General features: G+C 38.4%; 1 protein-coding gene across 4 annotated transcripts in view; it reads left to right on the forward strand.

Annotated features, from left to right (window-relative positions):
• The window catches only part of SGCD (sarcoglycan delta), a 660,276-nt gene that overhangs the window by 622,897 nt on the left and 22,223 nt on the right, over window positions 1–15,156 (forward strand). Inside the window, exon 7 of one of the 4 annotated variants that reach the window (XM_061151818.1) lies at window positions 4,003–4,090. The exons of the other annotated variants lie outside the window; for them this stretch is intronic. Coding sequence (XP_061007801.1) covers window positions 4,003–4,090 — 88 coding nt within the window. The remainder of the gene's footprint in view (window positions 1–4,002; window positions 4,091–15,156) is intronic. 4 annotated transcript variants of the gene reach the window in all.

The following is a 15,156-nucleotide window of genomic DNA, read 5'->3' on the forward strand; positions in this document are numbered from 1 at the left end:
CACTGCAGAGGCTGCAGGGGCAGAATTTCTGAAAAAAGGACAGAAACAGGCCTGACCAATTGACTAACATGTCTGCAACACAGTATAATTAACGCTCATCCAATTTTTGAAGGGAACAAAAGCTCTCTGTTTTACAATCAACTCTTAATTATCTTGATGGGTATTAATTTGTACATCCATATTTCTCCTTGGTTAATTATTAATCTTATGGTCCCTGTCTACCATATTTTCTAACTCATTTTCCTGGCTAATAAAACCTGGTACTGGATCTTCATATTTCCTTTTCAAATTCTAGTCATCTCCCCGAGTGTTACACCTCTCAATTGTATTTGTGTCACTGTTTGATCTTGTCTTGTGTCTAAGTATGATTTTCATGTAATCCATCTTGAAGGTGGCTATGCTTAAAATTCTGAAAATCCCTGAAATATTTTAGACCTATTTGCATTTTTATTTCTTTTTCAAAGACCTGTGTGGGTGGTGAACCTCAGACCCTGATACAACTGCCCACTCAGACACTCATCTTTCCTGAGAGTGCCACAAGCCAGCCCCTTAGTTCCGCCTGCCTCCATCCTGTGTTGTCATGCTTAGTAAATGACAACATAAAGACATCAATCTGGATGGCATTTTCTCCCTCTATATCAGCCCCTCTAACCTGCCTGCCACTCCTTGTAATATTTTAAGCCAGGTGGTCTCTCCAAACACATCCCACCACATCACTCCCAGTTAAAGACCCTTCAGAGGACAGATTCCACACCCCTTTCTTGGTCTGAAAGGCCTTTTCTCACCTCTTCAGCCCCTATTTCACCACTACCAATCCCCACCTCACTCTATTATTCATGCATAACACACTCCTTACACTTGCTCTGCCTGAAGAAATCCCCATCTCCTGTTACTTTCTCCTTGGGAGACTTTTCCAAGCTCCCCACTCCCAGCTCATATCCTCTACCTTGTCTGACTTCTCTTAGAATCAATGTTCTTGATACCATATTTCAGTTGTAAGTTTACAGGTTTGTCTTCAGGTGAATCAGTGTAATGGGCACCAATTTTAGAACCAGAGTGCTTGAGTTCAGATTCAAGTTTCGCTGCTACCTTAGTTATGTGAACATCGGCAAGTTGTTTAACCTTTCTGTGCCTCAATTTTCCCATACGCAAAACAGGGAGAGTAAAAGAATCTCTTAAATAGTACTTAATTATATAATCTCAACACTTAGCACATGCCTAGTACATAAACTAGTAAATTTCTTTAGAACAGTGCTCTATATTTAATCAATTAATATTTGATTAATGGCAGATGTGATAGAATGCAGACCAACCAATACGACCCTCTGGTCAATTCTCAAAGACAGAAAGAACTCAAGAACACTCAAGTTCTTTGAGTGATTCAAAATGTTGGTAAAAATTCAGATGACATAATAATGTCAGAATATTGGTACTTCCAGGCATATATGTGCTTAAGCATACTGCAAAGAATTAAAAACCTTGAAGTTAGAATCCCATCTCTGTTGCTTACCTGTATTTTCTATAAGGTAAATAAATCCTTTTTCTTCCTCTGTCTCATTCCATAAACAATACTAATATTATATATTTTTAAGCCACAGACTAAGTAAGATTATATGTATAAATTACCTACCTCAGTGGCCAACAGGGAAGGTAATCAATGTAATTCGCTTGATGAATCACCTTCTGTCTTTTATAGAAGTTTCCTTTCAAAGTAAAAATACAGAAGGTAGTTTGAGGAGATAAGAACAGGTAAAAGTTTTTGCTTTATCTTAGGAAGTTACTTGACTGCATTGACAAATGGCTAACATCTTTGAAGGCAAAATGTTCCAGGGGCTGGAACATTTCAGTTTTTTACCATCAGTATCTCATTTAATCCTCCCCCAAAGTGTGAAAGGTCTGTACCAATATTATCATTAGATGGCAGAGGCTAAACCAAAGCTTGGAGAACTTTTTAAAGACCAAAAGATCGTCAGAAAGAAGGAAAAATGACTTCCTGACAAATACCAAGGTCTTTTCTAAAACCCATGGTGACCTGATACCATGGAATGGGAAGAAAGCAGTTGACCAAGGTGGATAGACTTCTCTTTGCTCAGATACTGGGGCTTCTCATAGTCATGATACGTTCTTCATGTCTCCCCTCCTAATTTCTTACTTAGGTAATAGCCTATAAGGACAAAGTTTTTGTAAGAGGTGGAGCCGCTTCAAAGGCTTAGCCTTAGTAAAAGCCTTTATACTTCAGCCTCCAGACAAGGTTCTTTGAAATAGTAGTTATTCATTTGTTAGCCAACAGGTGGCCCACTAGTTACCTAAGAGCATTATTTTTTCAACTTCACTGTGCACAACAGCTCTGTGACCTTATCCAATTACCCCAGGATTCAACGACATTTAATAAACATGCTCTAAAATCAGCTGGGTTGCAGAAACATCCCTTTTATTGTAGGTTTGCACCATAACTGTTGGAAATTAACTGATGATTAATGTTGTCTAACCTGGGGAATTATATTGCAATGAAGTTCAGGATTTATCGATAAAGATGATGATAATCCTCTGTCTTTGTTTACATCGGTAATTAATGTAGTTCAGGAGGGAGCCCTTGGAGTAGATTTATCCCCACTGGAGTAGATTGCAGTCATATGTCACCATTCAAAAGGTAATTGGTACATTTCATTAGAAAGTAATTGAAAAAAAAGATTTAATGCCTTGTAATAGATAATCTTGATAAACACTATTGTTAGCAGAGATATCTTCACCGTATAAAGAATTTACATCAAAATATGGTATATACTACATATCATTCTTGGATTTTTCTAAGAAGTTTTTACTTTGTTGTGACTGATGAAAGGATAGCCTATTATTATGCTATTGGCTTTCCTGTGGGGTCTAGACCTTCTCATTATGGTCAAATACCTCTCTATTCTCATAATTTGCCTTATGACAAGACCCTGGTTTATTCTATATTCCTCAAAAGACAATCCCCCACACATATGAACAGAAATGTTTCTAATGGTGGTTTGGAGCAAAGTCCTAAGAGACTGGGCTACAAAGTCTGTCACTTTGGCTGAATGGACGTGATGATAGACATGAAACAAGTTGATATACACAAAGGCTTTAAACAAATTCTTATTATACAAGAGATGCTCAATGAATGCTCTGGTGGTTTAGTCGCTAAGTCGTGTCCAACTCTTGAGATCCCATGAACTGTAGCCTGCCAGGCTTCTCTGTTCATGGGATTCTCCAGGCAAGAATACTGGAGTGGGTTACCGTTTCCTTCTCCACAATGAATACTATACTTAGTACTCTTAGTATGATTACTGTCTCTCTCAGGGTCTTGCTATCCTGAGCCTTTGAGGAGACATCCTGAGTTCCAGGGTATGCTTTTATTTAAGTTGCATTGTAAAAGCAAAGGTAGTTTGTACCAGCATTTCCTCCCCCCCATTTCCATTTTGTTATGTGATGAAAATAAGTGCATGAAGAACAGAGAAATGTGCACCCTTCTCAACACTAGCCATGACTAAAGAAACCTTTTCACTCCAAACTAAAGGCTCTGAGGTAAAAACAGATCAATAATTATTTTGAGAGTTTTACAACTTTGTGAGCTACTTATACAGAGTAATACAATCCCACTTAGTTCCTCATTTCAGTTTGTTGAGAGCAAAAAAATCCCCAAAAGCCATCTGCAGGCTGAGATAAAATCATGCTTTTAACAGAGGACCAACTGAAATAGCAAAACAATGGCAGAAGAGAAGTGAATTAAATAATTTTCTTTCTACATCTCTGATAATCAAGCCACATTCAAGAGCTTTTCTCTGCCTATCACAACTGTATCATGATAGAATCGTTCTGACCTGTGCTATATAATCATAGCTCTATAAAGTGACTATTAGAATCCTCATTACCTTTATTTTATATTTGGGGCAGGTGAGCTCTTATCCAAGATCATACAGTCACTGTGTGGAATGTCAGGCCCCAAGTTCTGTGTCTCCTTACTCTGCTTTATTTCAGTGCTGTGATTCTCAAATTAGGATCCAGAACACCACAGGACAAAGTTGACATATCTTCCTGGAGAATTGTTTTGCCTAAAAATTTTAAGGTAGAAATCAAATAATTTAATTATATATTAAATCACTGTTTTTCTATTAAATAGGGATATTTTATACTATGAAATGCACTACATCATATTCCTTTCAAAGATACATGCAAGAAATGTCAAAGAAACACTGGACTTTCAGTGGGTCCTGTGCCCCACAGGAAAGTATGAATCCTCTATGATAATAATTCAGTGGAAGGCTTTGAGAAGGCTATCTTGAAGCCAAATGGTCCTGGTTACCTGAGTCCCACCTCTGAGAGTTAGTACCTGGGTAGCCTTGCACGAATCATTCCACTTTACTGAACCTCATTTGTTTAATAGGAATTCTACCACATACTGCTTAGGAAGTTCTAAGGATTCCCTAGACCATGTGAAAATCCAAAAGCATAATGGTGTTCAGTATATAGTGAAAGTGTTAGTCACAGTTGTGTCCGATTTTGCAACCCCGTGGACTGTAGCCCACGAGGCTCCTCTGTCCATGGGATTTCCCAGGCAAGAATACTGGAGTGTGTTGCCATTCCCTTCTCCAGGGGATCTTCTCAGGTCTCTAACATTGCACGCAGTTTCTTTACCATTTGAGCCACTAGGAAAGCCCCAGTACATAGTAGTCATCATTATTAAACATGCACAAATCACTCTCAAAGCATGCCCTCTGGTTTGTTCAGCCACTGGTTCCCACATAATTCCCAAGCTAACTACTCTGAGCCCAAGAAGGAACCACTGGCCTCTCTCCATTTTGCTTTCAAAACTATTTCTAGCTTCCTATGGTATTATTTTGACTAAAAGGGGAATCCCTAAAATGGGTTGTGAAAAATTCCAAAGTATATAAACTAGATATTAACTAGCTTATTTATTTTATGGCTGGACCCAAAATAGAAAATTTCAATTAAAACCATATAGAAAACCATTCACTTTATGTTATCTAAAGGGCTTCCGCAATGGCTCAGCAGGTCATGACTCCACCTGCAATGCAGGTGCTGATCTCCCTCAGTTCAGAAGATCCCCTGAAGGAGGAAAATGGTAATCACTCCAGTGTTTTTTAATTAAATTTATTTATGTTTAATTAAAGGATAATTGCTGTGCAATATTGTTTTGTTTTCTGCAAACCTCAACAGGAATCAGCCATAGGTATACATATGTCCCCTCCCACCTCCCTCCCCTCTAGGTTGTTACAGTGCCCCAGTTTGATTTCCCTATTAGCTATCTATTTTACACATGGTAATGTACATGTTTAGAAAATTCCAGAGGAGCCTGGCAGGCTACAGTCCAAAGGGTCGCAAAGAGTCAGACACACTGGGCAACTAAACACACACACATTATTTAAAATGCCTTTCAGCACAAATAAAGCGCTCCGTAAGTTTTTATTATAATTTACCTTTACCCTCAAGCCCTAACACTTCATCCTGTTACTCTAACGTTCCTTCCCAGTCAATCAAGGCAGTTTTAGAGTAGCATTTAGAAGTATGCTTTCTGGTGCGAGAGCTGTGGTTGAAACATCCCTGCTGCTTCTTCCTAGGGATGTAACCTTAGGCTTATCATCCCCCCCAAAACTCACTTTCAAACTAGGATTATTAACAATAATATAATGGTGTAATGACTTGCTTCTAGAGTTGTTTTACTGAGCACAGTCCCTGGAACACATGGTAAATATGCAATATTTTTTAGCTATATTTTTATATAAAATAGCTTTTATAAAATTAAACTTGAATTAAGCATAGTTATTCACATATGAAACATTAACTTTGACTTTTTAGTCTTCTAGGAACTATGTAGCTCACCTGTAGGTCCCCACAGATAGAGGTTCCCATGGATGCGTGCTCAGTTGCCTCACTTGTATCTGACTCTTTGTGACCCCATGGACTGTAATTATCCTGGCAAGAGTACCGGAGTGGGTTGCCACTTCCTCCCCTAGGGGATCTTCCCAACCCAGGGATCAAACCTGTATCTCCTACACTAGCACACTGATTCTTTACCACTTGAGCCACCTGGGAAGCCCAGAGTTACAACATGTAAACAGACACAGAGAATTCTTTAGGATGTCTACTGACTGTTAGCACTGAGGATGAAGAGATCGTGACAACCTTACTCAGGGTAGGAGGGCTCTTTCATTATAATCATGTCAGGCCACACACTCATTTGCTATTCACCTTCCACAATCTGTACGCCTCAGTGTGCGCAGGAGACCAGGTCCCCATGGCCATGTAGCAAGTTAGTGCCAACGGGCTGAACTGACTTCCAGTTCTGATCAAAGCTAGTGATTTCATTTAAAGGAGAAATCTAAATAATATTTCTTAATTTTCATTCTTAATTAAAATAATTGACAGCCTAGCTCTTTGTTACACATGGAGTCAGGTTAGCTGCATGGGTCATTAACGTTCTGAGAACATTAGGTCTTATTGAAAAGACTTGAAAGTTATTACTCTCATTAATAGTGTGGAAATGTTCATCATTTCTTTGATATGCAAATCAGTTATTTGGTTTTTATCTCACTTGAGAAAGAATCTCCAGATGCGAGGAATATAATATTTTGGAGATGGCAGGGAGCAGAACTAGAGAGAGAGTCTCTCTGGAAAGAGCAATTATGATGTCTGTAGTTTTATATGCAGTCAGTCAACTTGGAAACCTCAGGTTCTGAGAAACAGGATTTCCTGCAAAATCCAAGCATCTGATCACCATTCGGAAGCCCATGTTAGACTCCTAATGCACAATATTTGTGATCAGTTTTTACCTCTGGCAGAAGTAACTGACAAATTCTACCCAAAACCTGTCAAGAGTTTTCCCCTCTCAAAGTCATTGACATTTTAGTAAATCTTAAAACAGTAAAAATAGAGTATGGAGGAAAAATGGACTTCTAAGTCACTTACCTTTGAAATTTTTGACATCCAAGCTTTTTTCAAAGTCTGCATGGGGCCGCTATGTAAACCAGGATGTCTCCTGTGGATAGTGAAATGTTAAGAAACCCAGAAGGGTTTAGGGGAGGGAAAAACGGAAAAGAAATCATCTATTCTAACCAGTTTAGGAGTGGAAATGAATAGGTATTTCATTTTTATCTGGATAAATACAGTAATATAAGCTATCACCACATCCTGTGTACTTGATGAAAACTTCATCATCTATATTTCCACATTTCAGCTTCCTAACAGTCTTGGGAGGGAGATACTCTTACCCCTACAGAGCATGAGAAACTGCTGAGCCTCAAAAAGGCTGAGTTAGGGACTTCCCTGGCAGTCCAGTGAAGACTTTGCTGTGCAGGGGTTGCTGGTTTGACCCCTGGTCAAGGAGCTAAGATCCCACATGCTTCAGGGCTCAAAAAACAAAACATAAAACAGAAGCAGTATTGTAACAAATTCAATAAACACTTTGGAAAAGTAGGTAAGACTTTTTTAAGTCAAACACCCATCAGATGGAGGTGCTTGGATTCAAAATCGTGATTCTAAACTTTAAACATTATCCTCTATTCCTATCCAAGAAAGATCAAAATATTTAAGAGGGGGAACTATGGCCTTCATGGACAATCTAAAAGGAACATATTACAACTACAGCTACAACCCTAATAGAACAAGTCAGCTTGGGGCAGTTACTAGCAAAATGGGCCACAAACTTAAGGGAGAGATAGATATAAAATTTGGTTTGCGTCTAAACTCAATATGAACAGTCATGTGACCTCCAATTTAATGTTATTAGACTGCAATAATAAATGTCCAGAATCATACCAAGATGGTAAGGGGAGAGTGTTTTTTTACGTCCTGAATCTTACTCAGAACATACTCACAGCACTGTATTCAATACTAGGTAATAGAAATCTAAGAGGGGCATTGATTCAACAAATAATTATTGAATGCCAGGTAACTTTCTTGATGCTGGGCATAAATATAGTGTAAATACTACATTTGTAGAGTTTAGTCTAGAGCAAGAAAGAGACTAAAACAGGCAAACAGACAAGTAGTTACGAATTGTCTCAGTGGCCTGCAGGAACGGAAGGGTGAGAAGGAGACAGACATACCAAGAAGCATAGTAGAGGATGGAGACAAGTGGATCTACCAGCTGTCCAGGGGCACAGGAAGGCCTCAAGTCTGCAGGGAAGTCTTGTTGAAGAAAACCTCAGAATAACTAGGGTGCTTGTTTTATAAATGTGGAGTACCACTATGGAGACTCCATATTACATCACAAGTTACTGGGTTTCTTGGATTTGATCTACAACTCTAGGCATGTGGCCTGGACCATGACATTTCTCTTTTATTTTTTTTTAAAGAAATGGATGAACTTTGACTTAGTTTCCCTTTGAGACTGTAACAGAAAATGGTGCAATCTCCTACTTACACTTTTCTAAATTGGAGGAAAATGGCTTTACAATGTTGTGTTCGTTTCTGCTGTACAACATCGCCAATCAGTCATAACTAAATGTACCCTCCTCCGTTAGCCTCCATCCTACCCCTCAATATCATCACAGAGCACCAGGCTGGGAACCCTGTGCTACACAGCAGCTTCCCACTAGTTGTCTGTTTTGCACATGGTAATATATATATGCTCGTGCTACTTTCCAAATCCATTCTACCCTCTCCTTCTTCAACTGTGTCCACAAAAGACACATGTACCCCAATGTTCATTGCAGCACCATTTACAATAGCCAGAACATGAAAGTAACCTAGATGTCCATCAGTAGATGAATGGATAAAGAAGTTGTGGTACATCTATACAATAGAATATTACTCAGCCATGAAAAGGAATGAATTTGACTCAGTTATAGTACGGTGGATAAACCTAGAGCCTATTATACTGAGTAAAGTAAGTCAGAAAGAGAAAAGCAAATATCATACATTAACACAAAACTCAGCAGTGGCCAAAGGATTGGAAAAGGTCAGTTTTCATTCCAATCTCAAAGAAAGGCAATGCCAAAGAATGCTCAAACTACTGCACAATTGCACTCATCTCACACGCTAGTAAAGTAATTCTCAAAATTCTCCAAGCCAGGCTTCAACAATACATGAACTGTGAACTTCCAGAGTTCAAATTGGTTTTAGAAAAGGCAGAAGAACCATAGATCAAATTGCCAACATCCACTGGATCATCAAAAAAGCAAGAACATTCCAGAAAAACATCTATTTCTGCTTTATTGACTATGCCAAAGCCTTTGACTGTGTGGATCACCACAAACTGTGAAAAATTCTTAAACAGATGGGAATACCAGACCACCTGACCTGCCTCTTGAGAAATCTGTATGAAGGTCAGGAAGCAACAGTTAGAACTGGACATGGGACAACAGAATGGTTCAAAATTGAGAAAGAAGTACGTCAAGGCTGTATATTGTCACCCTGCTTATTTAACTTATATGCAGACTACATCATGAGACATGCTGGGCTGGAAGAAGCACAAGCTGGAATCAAGACTGCTGGGAGAAATATCAATAACCTCAGATATGCAGAGAACACCACCCTTATGGCAGAAAGTGAAGAGGAACTAAAAAGCCTCTTGATGAAAACGAAAGAGAGTGAAAAAGTTGGCTTAAAGCTCAAGATTCAGAAAACCAAGATCATGGCATCTGGTCCCATCACTTCGTGGCAAATATATGGGGAAACAATGGCAACAGTAGCTGACTTTATTTTGGGGGGCTCCAAAATCACTGTGGATGGTGCCTACAGCCATGAAATTAAAAGACACCTGCTCCTTGGAAGGGAAGTTATGACCAACCTAGACAGGATATTAAAAAGCAGAGACATTACTTTGCCAACAAAGGTCCGTCTAGTCAAGGCTATAAGGTTTTTCCAGTAGTCACGTATGGATGTGAGAGTTGGACTATAAAGAAAGCACCCAAGAGTTGATGCTTTTGAACTGTGGTGTTGGAAAAGACTCTAGAGAGTCCCTTGGACTGCAAGGAGATCTAACCAGTCCATCCTAAAGGAGATCAGTCCTGAATATTCATTGGAAGGACTGATGTTGAAGCTGAAACTCTAATACTTTGGCCACCTGATGTGAAGAGCTGACTCATTGGAAAAGATCCTGATGCTGGGAAAGATTGAAGGCAGAAGGAGAAGGGGATGACAGAGGCTGAAATGGTTGGATGGCATCACCGACTAAATGGACATGAGTTTGAGGAAACTCTGGGAGTTGGTGATGGACAGGGAGGCCCTGCCTGCTGCACTCCGTGGGGTCACAAAGAGTCAGACACGACTGAGCGACTGAACTTAACCGAACAGAATGTAGAAAAAATACTGATGAACTTATTTGCAGGAAAACAATGGAGATGCAGACATTGAGAATGGACCATGACATATGACCTCTCTAAATCTCCCTGGGGCTAGTAGTGAATACCAGATGGGGTTAAGTATATGAAAAGCGCCCAACATGCAGGGTTTAAAATATGCATTTGCTAATGGCATGTGAATCTCATTATGTTGCTAAACTTGACATTGGGCTTTCATTTGAGACCTCTGAGGTTACTTTGAATCAGGCTGTGTAAAAGCATAACTCAAAATTACAGGGTGAGTCACAGTGGTTTTTAGGAAACTGAAGTCAGATGTCACATCAACTGAAAATTAAAGATTTTCAGTTGAAAATTATCCCTTCAATTGAAAATTCAATTATGAATTTTCAAGTTGACAACAGAAAGGGAACCCAATACTATGCTCTGAAAGTTGTCAAGCATCAAAATCTCTCTCAGCATTAGTTTAAATGGCCCACTATACTGATTCAAATCAGGTTCTTAAGAATTACAGTTGGTTCATTAGTGTTTCTCAAACAGCCCAACTAAAATATGGGAGCAATTTTTAAAGCACTTTTCTTTAAATAGGAATTCAACTTTGAGCTTGAGAGCCAATGAACTTCAGATCAATGAAGAAATTGTTTGATAGTTACACACATTCTTTGAGTAATGAATCCCACTGATTGAAGTTTTATATATATATTATCATTGGATAAACAACACAGAAATGCAGTTGCTCAGATAGTACAATGAGCCCATTCAGTAGGCAATGAGGTTTCCATTTATCAATTTAGCTGCTCTGGTCACAACCTGAATTACTATTCTGTTCTCATCACTAGGATGGTAGGGTTCCATAGTAAAGGTTGTCTATCTACAACGCACACATAGATCTGCTAAGTCAGTGGTTTTCAACCATCACCATATCAATGTCCCAGCATTCTCATTCAGTTTGTGTGAGATGTGACCCAGGTTTGAAAGGTCCTCCATGTGGTTCTTAGCAAATTGAAACTTCCTAGTCCCTAACATCAGCCAATCCAAGAACTCCCTAAAAGCAGTTTCTTTAACCAAAATACCACGAACTTTATATTCTCTCCCACCAGTTCTTTCTAAATCGTTTTCCTTTCTATTATAACTTTGTGTTAGATTTTTCGTCAAACTTAGAACATATACAGTCATTTTAGGTGTTGGTGTCATTGTGAGTCTGCTGTTTCCTAAGGACAGGGGTGCTAACTTATTTCAGTTACCACATACATTACTTGGTTTTTATGATGTTTGGAAGGTCATTCCCCAAAGTAACAAACGCCATTGTCTCCATTCTCTGAGGATGGGAACAAAATATGATCTAAAAACTTGTCTCTGTTTGGAAGTGATTAATGTAGATACTTATGATGAAGGAAATGAAAACAAGAAATCTGGATAAGTAATCACTGTTTCTACAAAAACAATTTCAACAAAAAATGAGCTTGAAACGGGGAGAACAAACTGATAATGCCAAGAACAAATAAATTATTCTCTGAGATTTAAAAACAGACCTGTGATAGCATTTATAGTTTTGTGGGGGTTTTGATTCATGACATTCCCAAGTATCACCAGCCGATGTTTCACAGGTCCTTGAAATGAAATTTGAGCGGAGAAGAGGAGGTTTCAAATCCATGCAGAAATGTGCCAGGAAACAGTGGTTTTTGACAGAGGAAACATCTCTCCAGGGTTTCATTAACCTAAGAGACACAACCAGTTTTTCTCCTTGTCATATTCCCTGGCCACACTAGACCTAAGAAGCCATGTCAGAGGGGAACCAGGAGAGTCTGGGCACTTTGGACTCTGGTCAGGACTTTTCTTTGTCCCCAGCTATAGAAAGAGATGATTTCAGAGGACACCATCCTGACTTGGCCATAAAAATAGTTCCTAGTCTCACCAGCCAAACCAACTCAGCTGCCACTCCATAGAACTGGACTGTGTTTTGGAGTGTATAAACAACTATACCATTGCCACAGCAATACAGATAATACACTACCAACCATGATCAAACACGCCTTTCGCTTTTCTGCCTTTAGCCCTGTATATCCACCTGGTCACTTGATGTTCTCAAACACCTTCCAATCAACTTCTCTAAAACTCAATTCACAAGACACTGTGAGTGTTCTTTTTATATTGTTCCCTATCTTTGTGGCTAACCCATCACCAAACGCTAGATTTGGGTATGATGATGAAATGAGTCTTCTCCCACCTGCATAACCACAGACTCCTGTCTCCTTTTCTTGCACTGATGAAAGAATGAAATTAGAACATTGTTTAACGCCATACACAAGATAAACTCAAATTGGACTAAAGATCTAAATGTAAGACTAGATACTATAAAACTCTTAGAGGAAAACATAGGCAGAACACTTTGACACAAATCACAGAAATATCTTTTTTGATCCTTCTCCAAGAGTTATGGACATAAAAACAAAAAGAACCAAATGGATCCTAATTAAACTCAAAAGCTTTTGCACAGCAAACCATAAACAAAATGAAAAAACAACCAACAGAATGGTAGAAAATATCTGCAAATGATGGGATCAACAAGGGATTAATCTCCAAAATTTACAAACAGCTCAGTTGGCTCAATATCAAAAAAACAAGCAACCTAATAAAAAATGGGTGGAAGACCTAACTAGACATTTCTCCAAAGAAGACATACAAATGGCCAAGCAGCACATGAAAAGATGCTCAACATAATTATCAGAGATATGCCAATCAAGAGGATATCACCTCATACCAGTCAGAATGGCCATCATTAAAAAAATCTTCAAGCAATAAATGCTAGAGAGAGTGTGGAGAGAACACCGTTGATGAGAATGTAAATTGTTACAACCATTAAGGAGAACAGTATGGAGGCTCCTTTAAAAGCTAAAATAGAGCTACCATATGATCCAGCAATCCCACTTCTAGGCATATATCAGAGAAAGTCATAATTTGAAAAGATACATGTACACCAATGTTCATTTAAGCACTGTTTACAATAGCCAAGACATGGAAGCAACCTAGGTGTCCATCGACAGATGAATAAGGAAGATGTGGTATGTATACACAATGGAATATTATTCAGCTGTTAAATGGAATGAAATAATGCCATTTTCAGCAACATAAATGGACCTGGAGATTATCATACTAAGTTAAGTCAGAGAAAGACAAATATCATTTGTAACTCTTACATACAGAATCTTAAAAAATGATACAAATGAATTTATTTATAAAAGAGAAACAGACTCACAGACTTAGAGAATGAATTTACAGTTACCAGGGGGAGTGGAGGGGGGAGGAGGGGATAGATTGGGAGTTTGGGATTGGCATGTACACACTAATATATTTAAAATAGATAACCAACAAGGACCTAGTATATAGCACAAGGAACTCTGCTCAGTACTCTGTAATAACATAAATGGGAAAAGAATTTGAAAAAGAACATATAGATGTTTAAGTGAAGCACTTTGCTATACACCAGAAACTAACACATTGTTAATCAACTATATTCGAATATAAAATAATTTTTTTAATGGAAACACTAAGAAACATTTCTTAATATAAGAAATGAAAATAATAATAATTTGCCAACCTTTAAAGCTGAATTGATTTTACTATACAGTTTCCAAGTCCATCATTTCAAAAATCAGAAACCTGGACCTCTGGAGTACAATGGTAGAGTAGTGCAAGTCCTTTGACCAGTTGTTCTGGTTGAAAAGATTTAAAACCAATGGCAAAAATATTTTTAAAATATTTTAAATGTATGCATGAGCTAGAAATGATGTATGATTAGTCACAGTCCAAAAGCTGAAACATAGGAACCCAGAGAAGTAACCTGAGCATGGAAGTTACCCATAACTTTATAGATTTTACTGAACTAGATGAAATTCAGCTTGTTTTATGGACTGAGGGGACATGGGAACAAGGAAAATCTCAGTGTCCACTGGATGGAGGTAATCCATTTAGAGATACCACAGATTTAAAGGGGACCCCAATGTACCAAACCCTCAACGTACAGATGAAATAGAATTCAGCCTACCTGGTCTTGCCCTCCTCTGAATTTTCCACCCTGAGGATTGCAAGGGAAATAGCCAGTTTTTAACTTCAGCACTGGAGAGAAAACTTTCTCCAAGGCTTGGTAACTTCAAATTGACCCTCCCTCTGCCTGAATTCATATTACCTGGTTGGTTCTGAGACCTCAAGGAAAGAAATTAGTTTACACTAGGCCCAAACTGAAGGTGACATCAGTGACCAATGGAATCAGATGCAAACCCTCTCTAGAGAAAATCACCTTAAAAGTAGGTCTCTGATAACTTCAGCAAATTAAGATCCAAGACACAGAAAGCCACAGAGGCAAAAAGTATGGAATGTCCTCAGAAGCAATGCACCATGAGCAAGAGAGCATTGAAACAAGGCTGCCAATTTAGATGCACAGAAGTTCCTGGTATGAGAACTAGCAGAAAAAATATAAAGTAATATGTTCACTCTGAGTAGAGAAACAGAATTAAAAGAATAAAAAACAAAGGAATATAAAAATGGCTAACAACTGAGCAACAGAGATTTTCTAAAAGTGAAAATATAATCTCAAAAAGCAAAACTCCACAGGATGTGATGAAAAATAATAAAAAGAAAATTAAATGAACATGAGACTATGTCTAAGGAATCATCCAGGAAGCAGAGAGGCAGAATAATACAAATGTCTAATCCAAGATTCAGCATGAAGAGAGAGAGAACAGAGTATAAGCAATTTTCAAAGATATATCAGCTGAGTGTTGTTCAGAAGTGATGAAAGACACAAAACTACAAATTTAGAGAGCACAAAAAAATTCAGGGAGAGTAAATAAAATTAAATCCATATCTAGGC

This window comes from Dama dama, chromosome 9 (genome assembly GCF_033118175.1).
Source record: "Dama dama isolate Ldn47 chromosome 9, ASM3311817v1, whole genome shotgun sequence".
NCBI classification, from domain to species: Eukaryota; Metazoa; Chordata; class Mammalia; order Artiodactyla; family Cervidae; genus Dama; species Dama dama.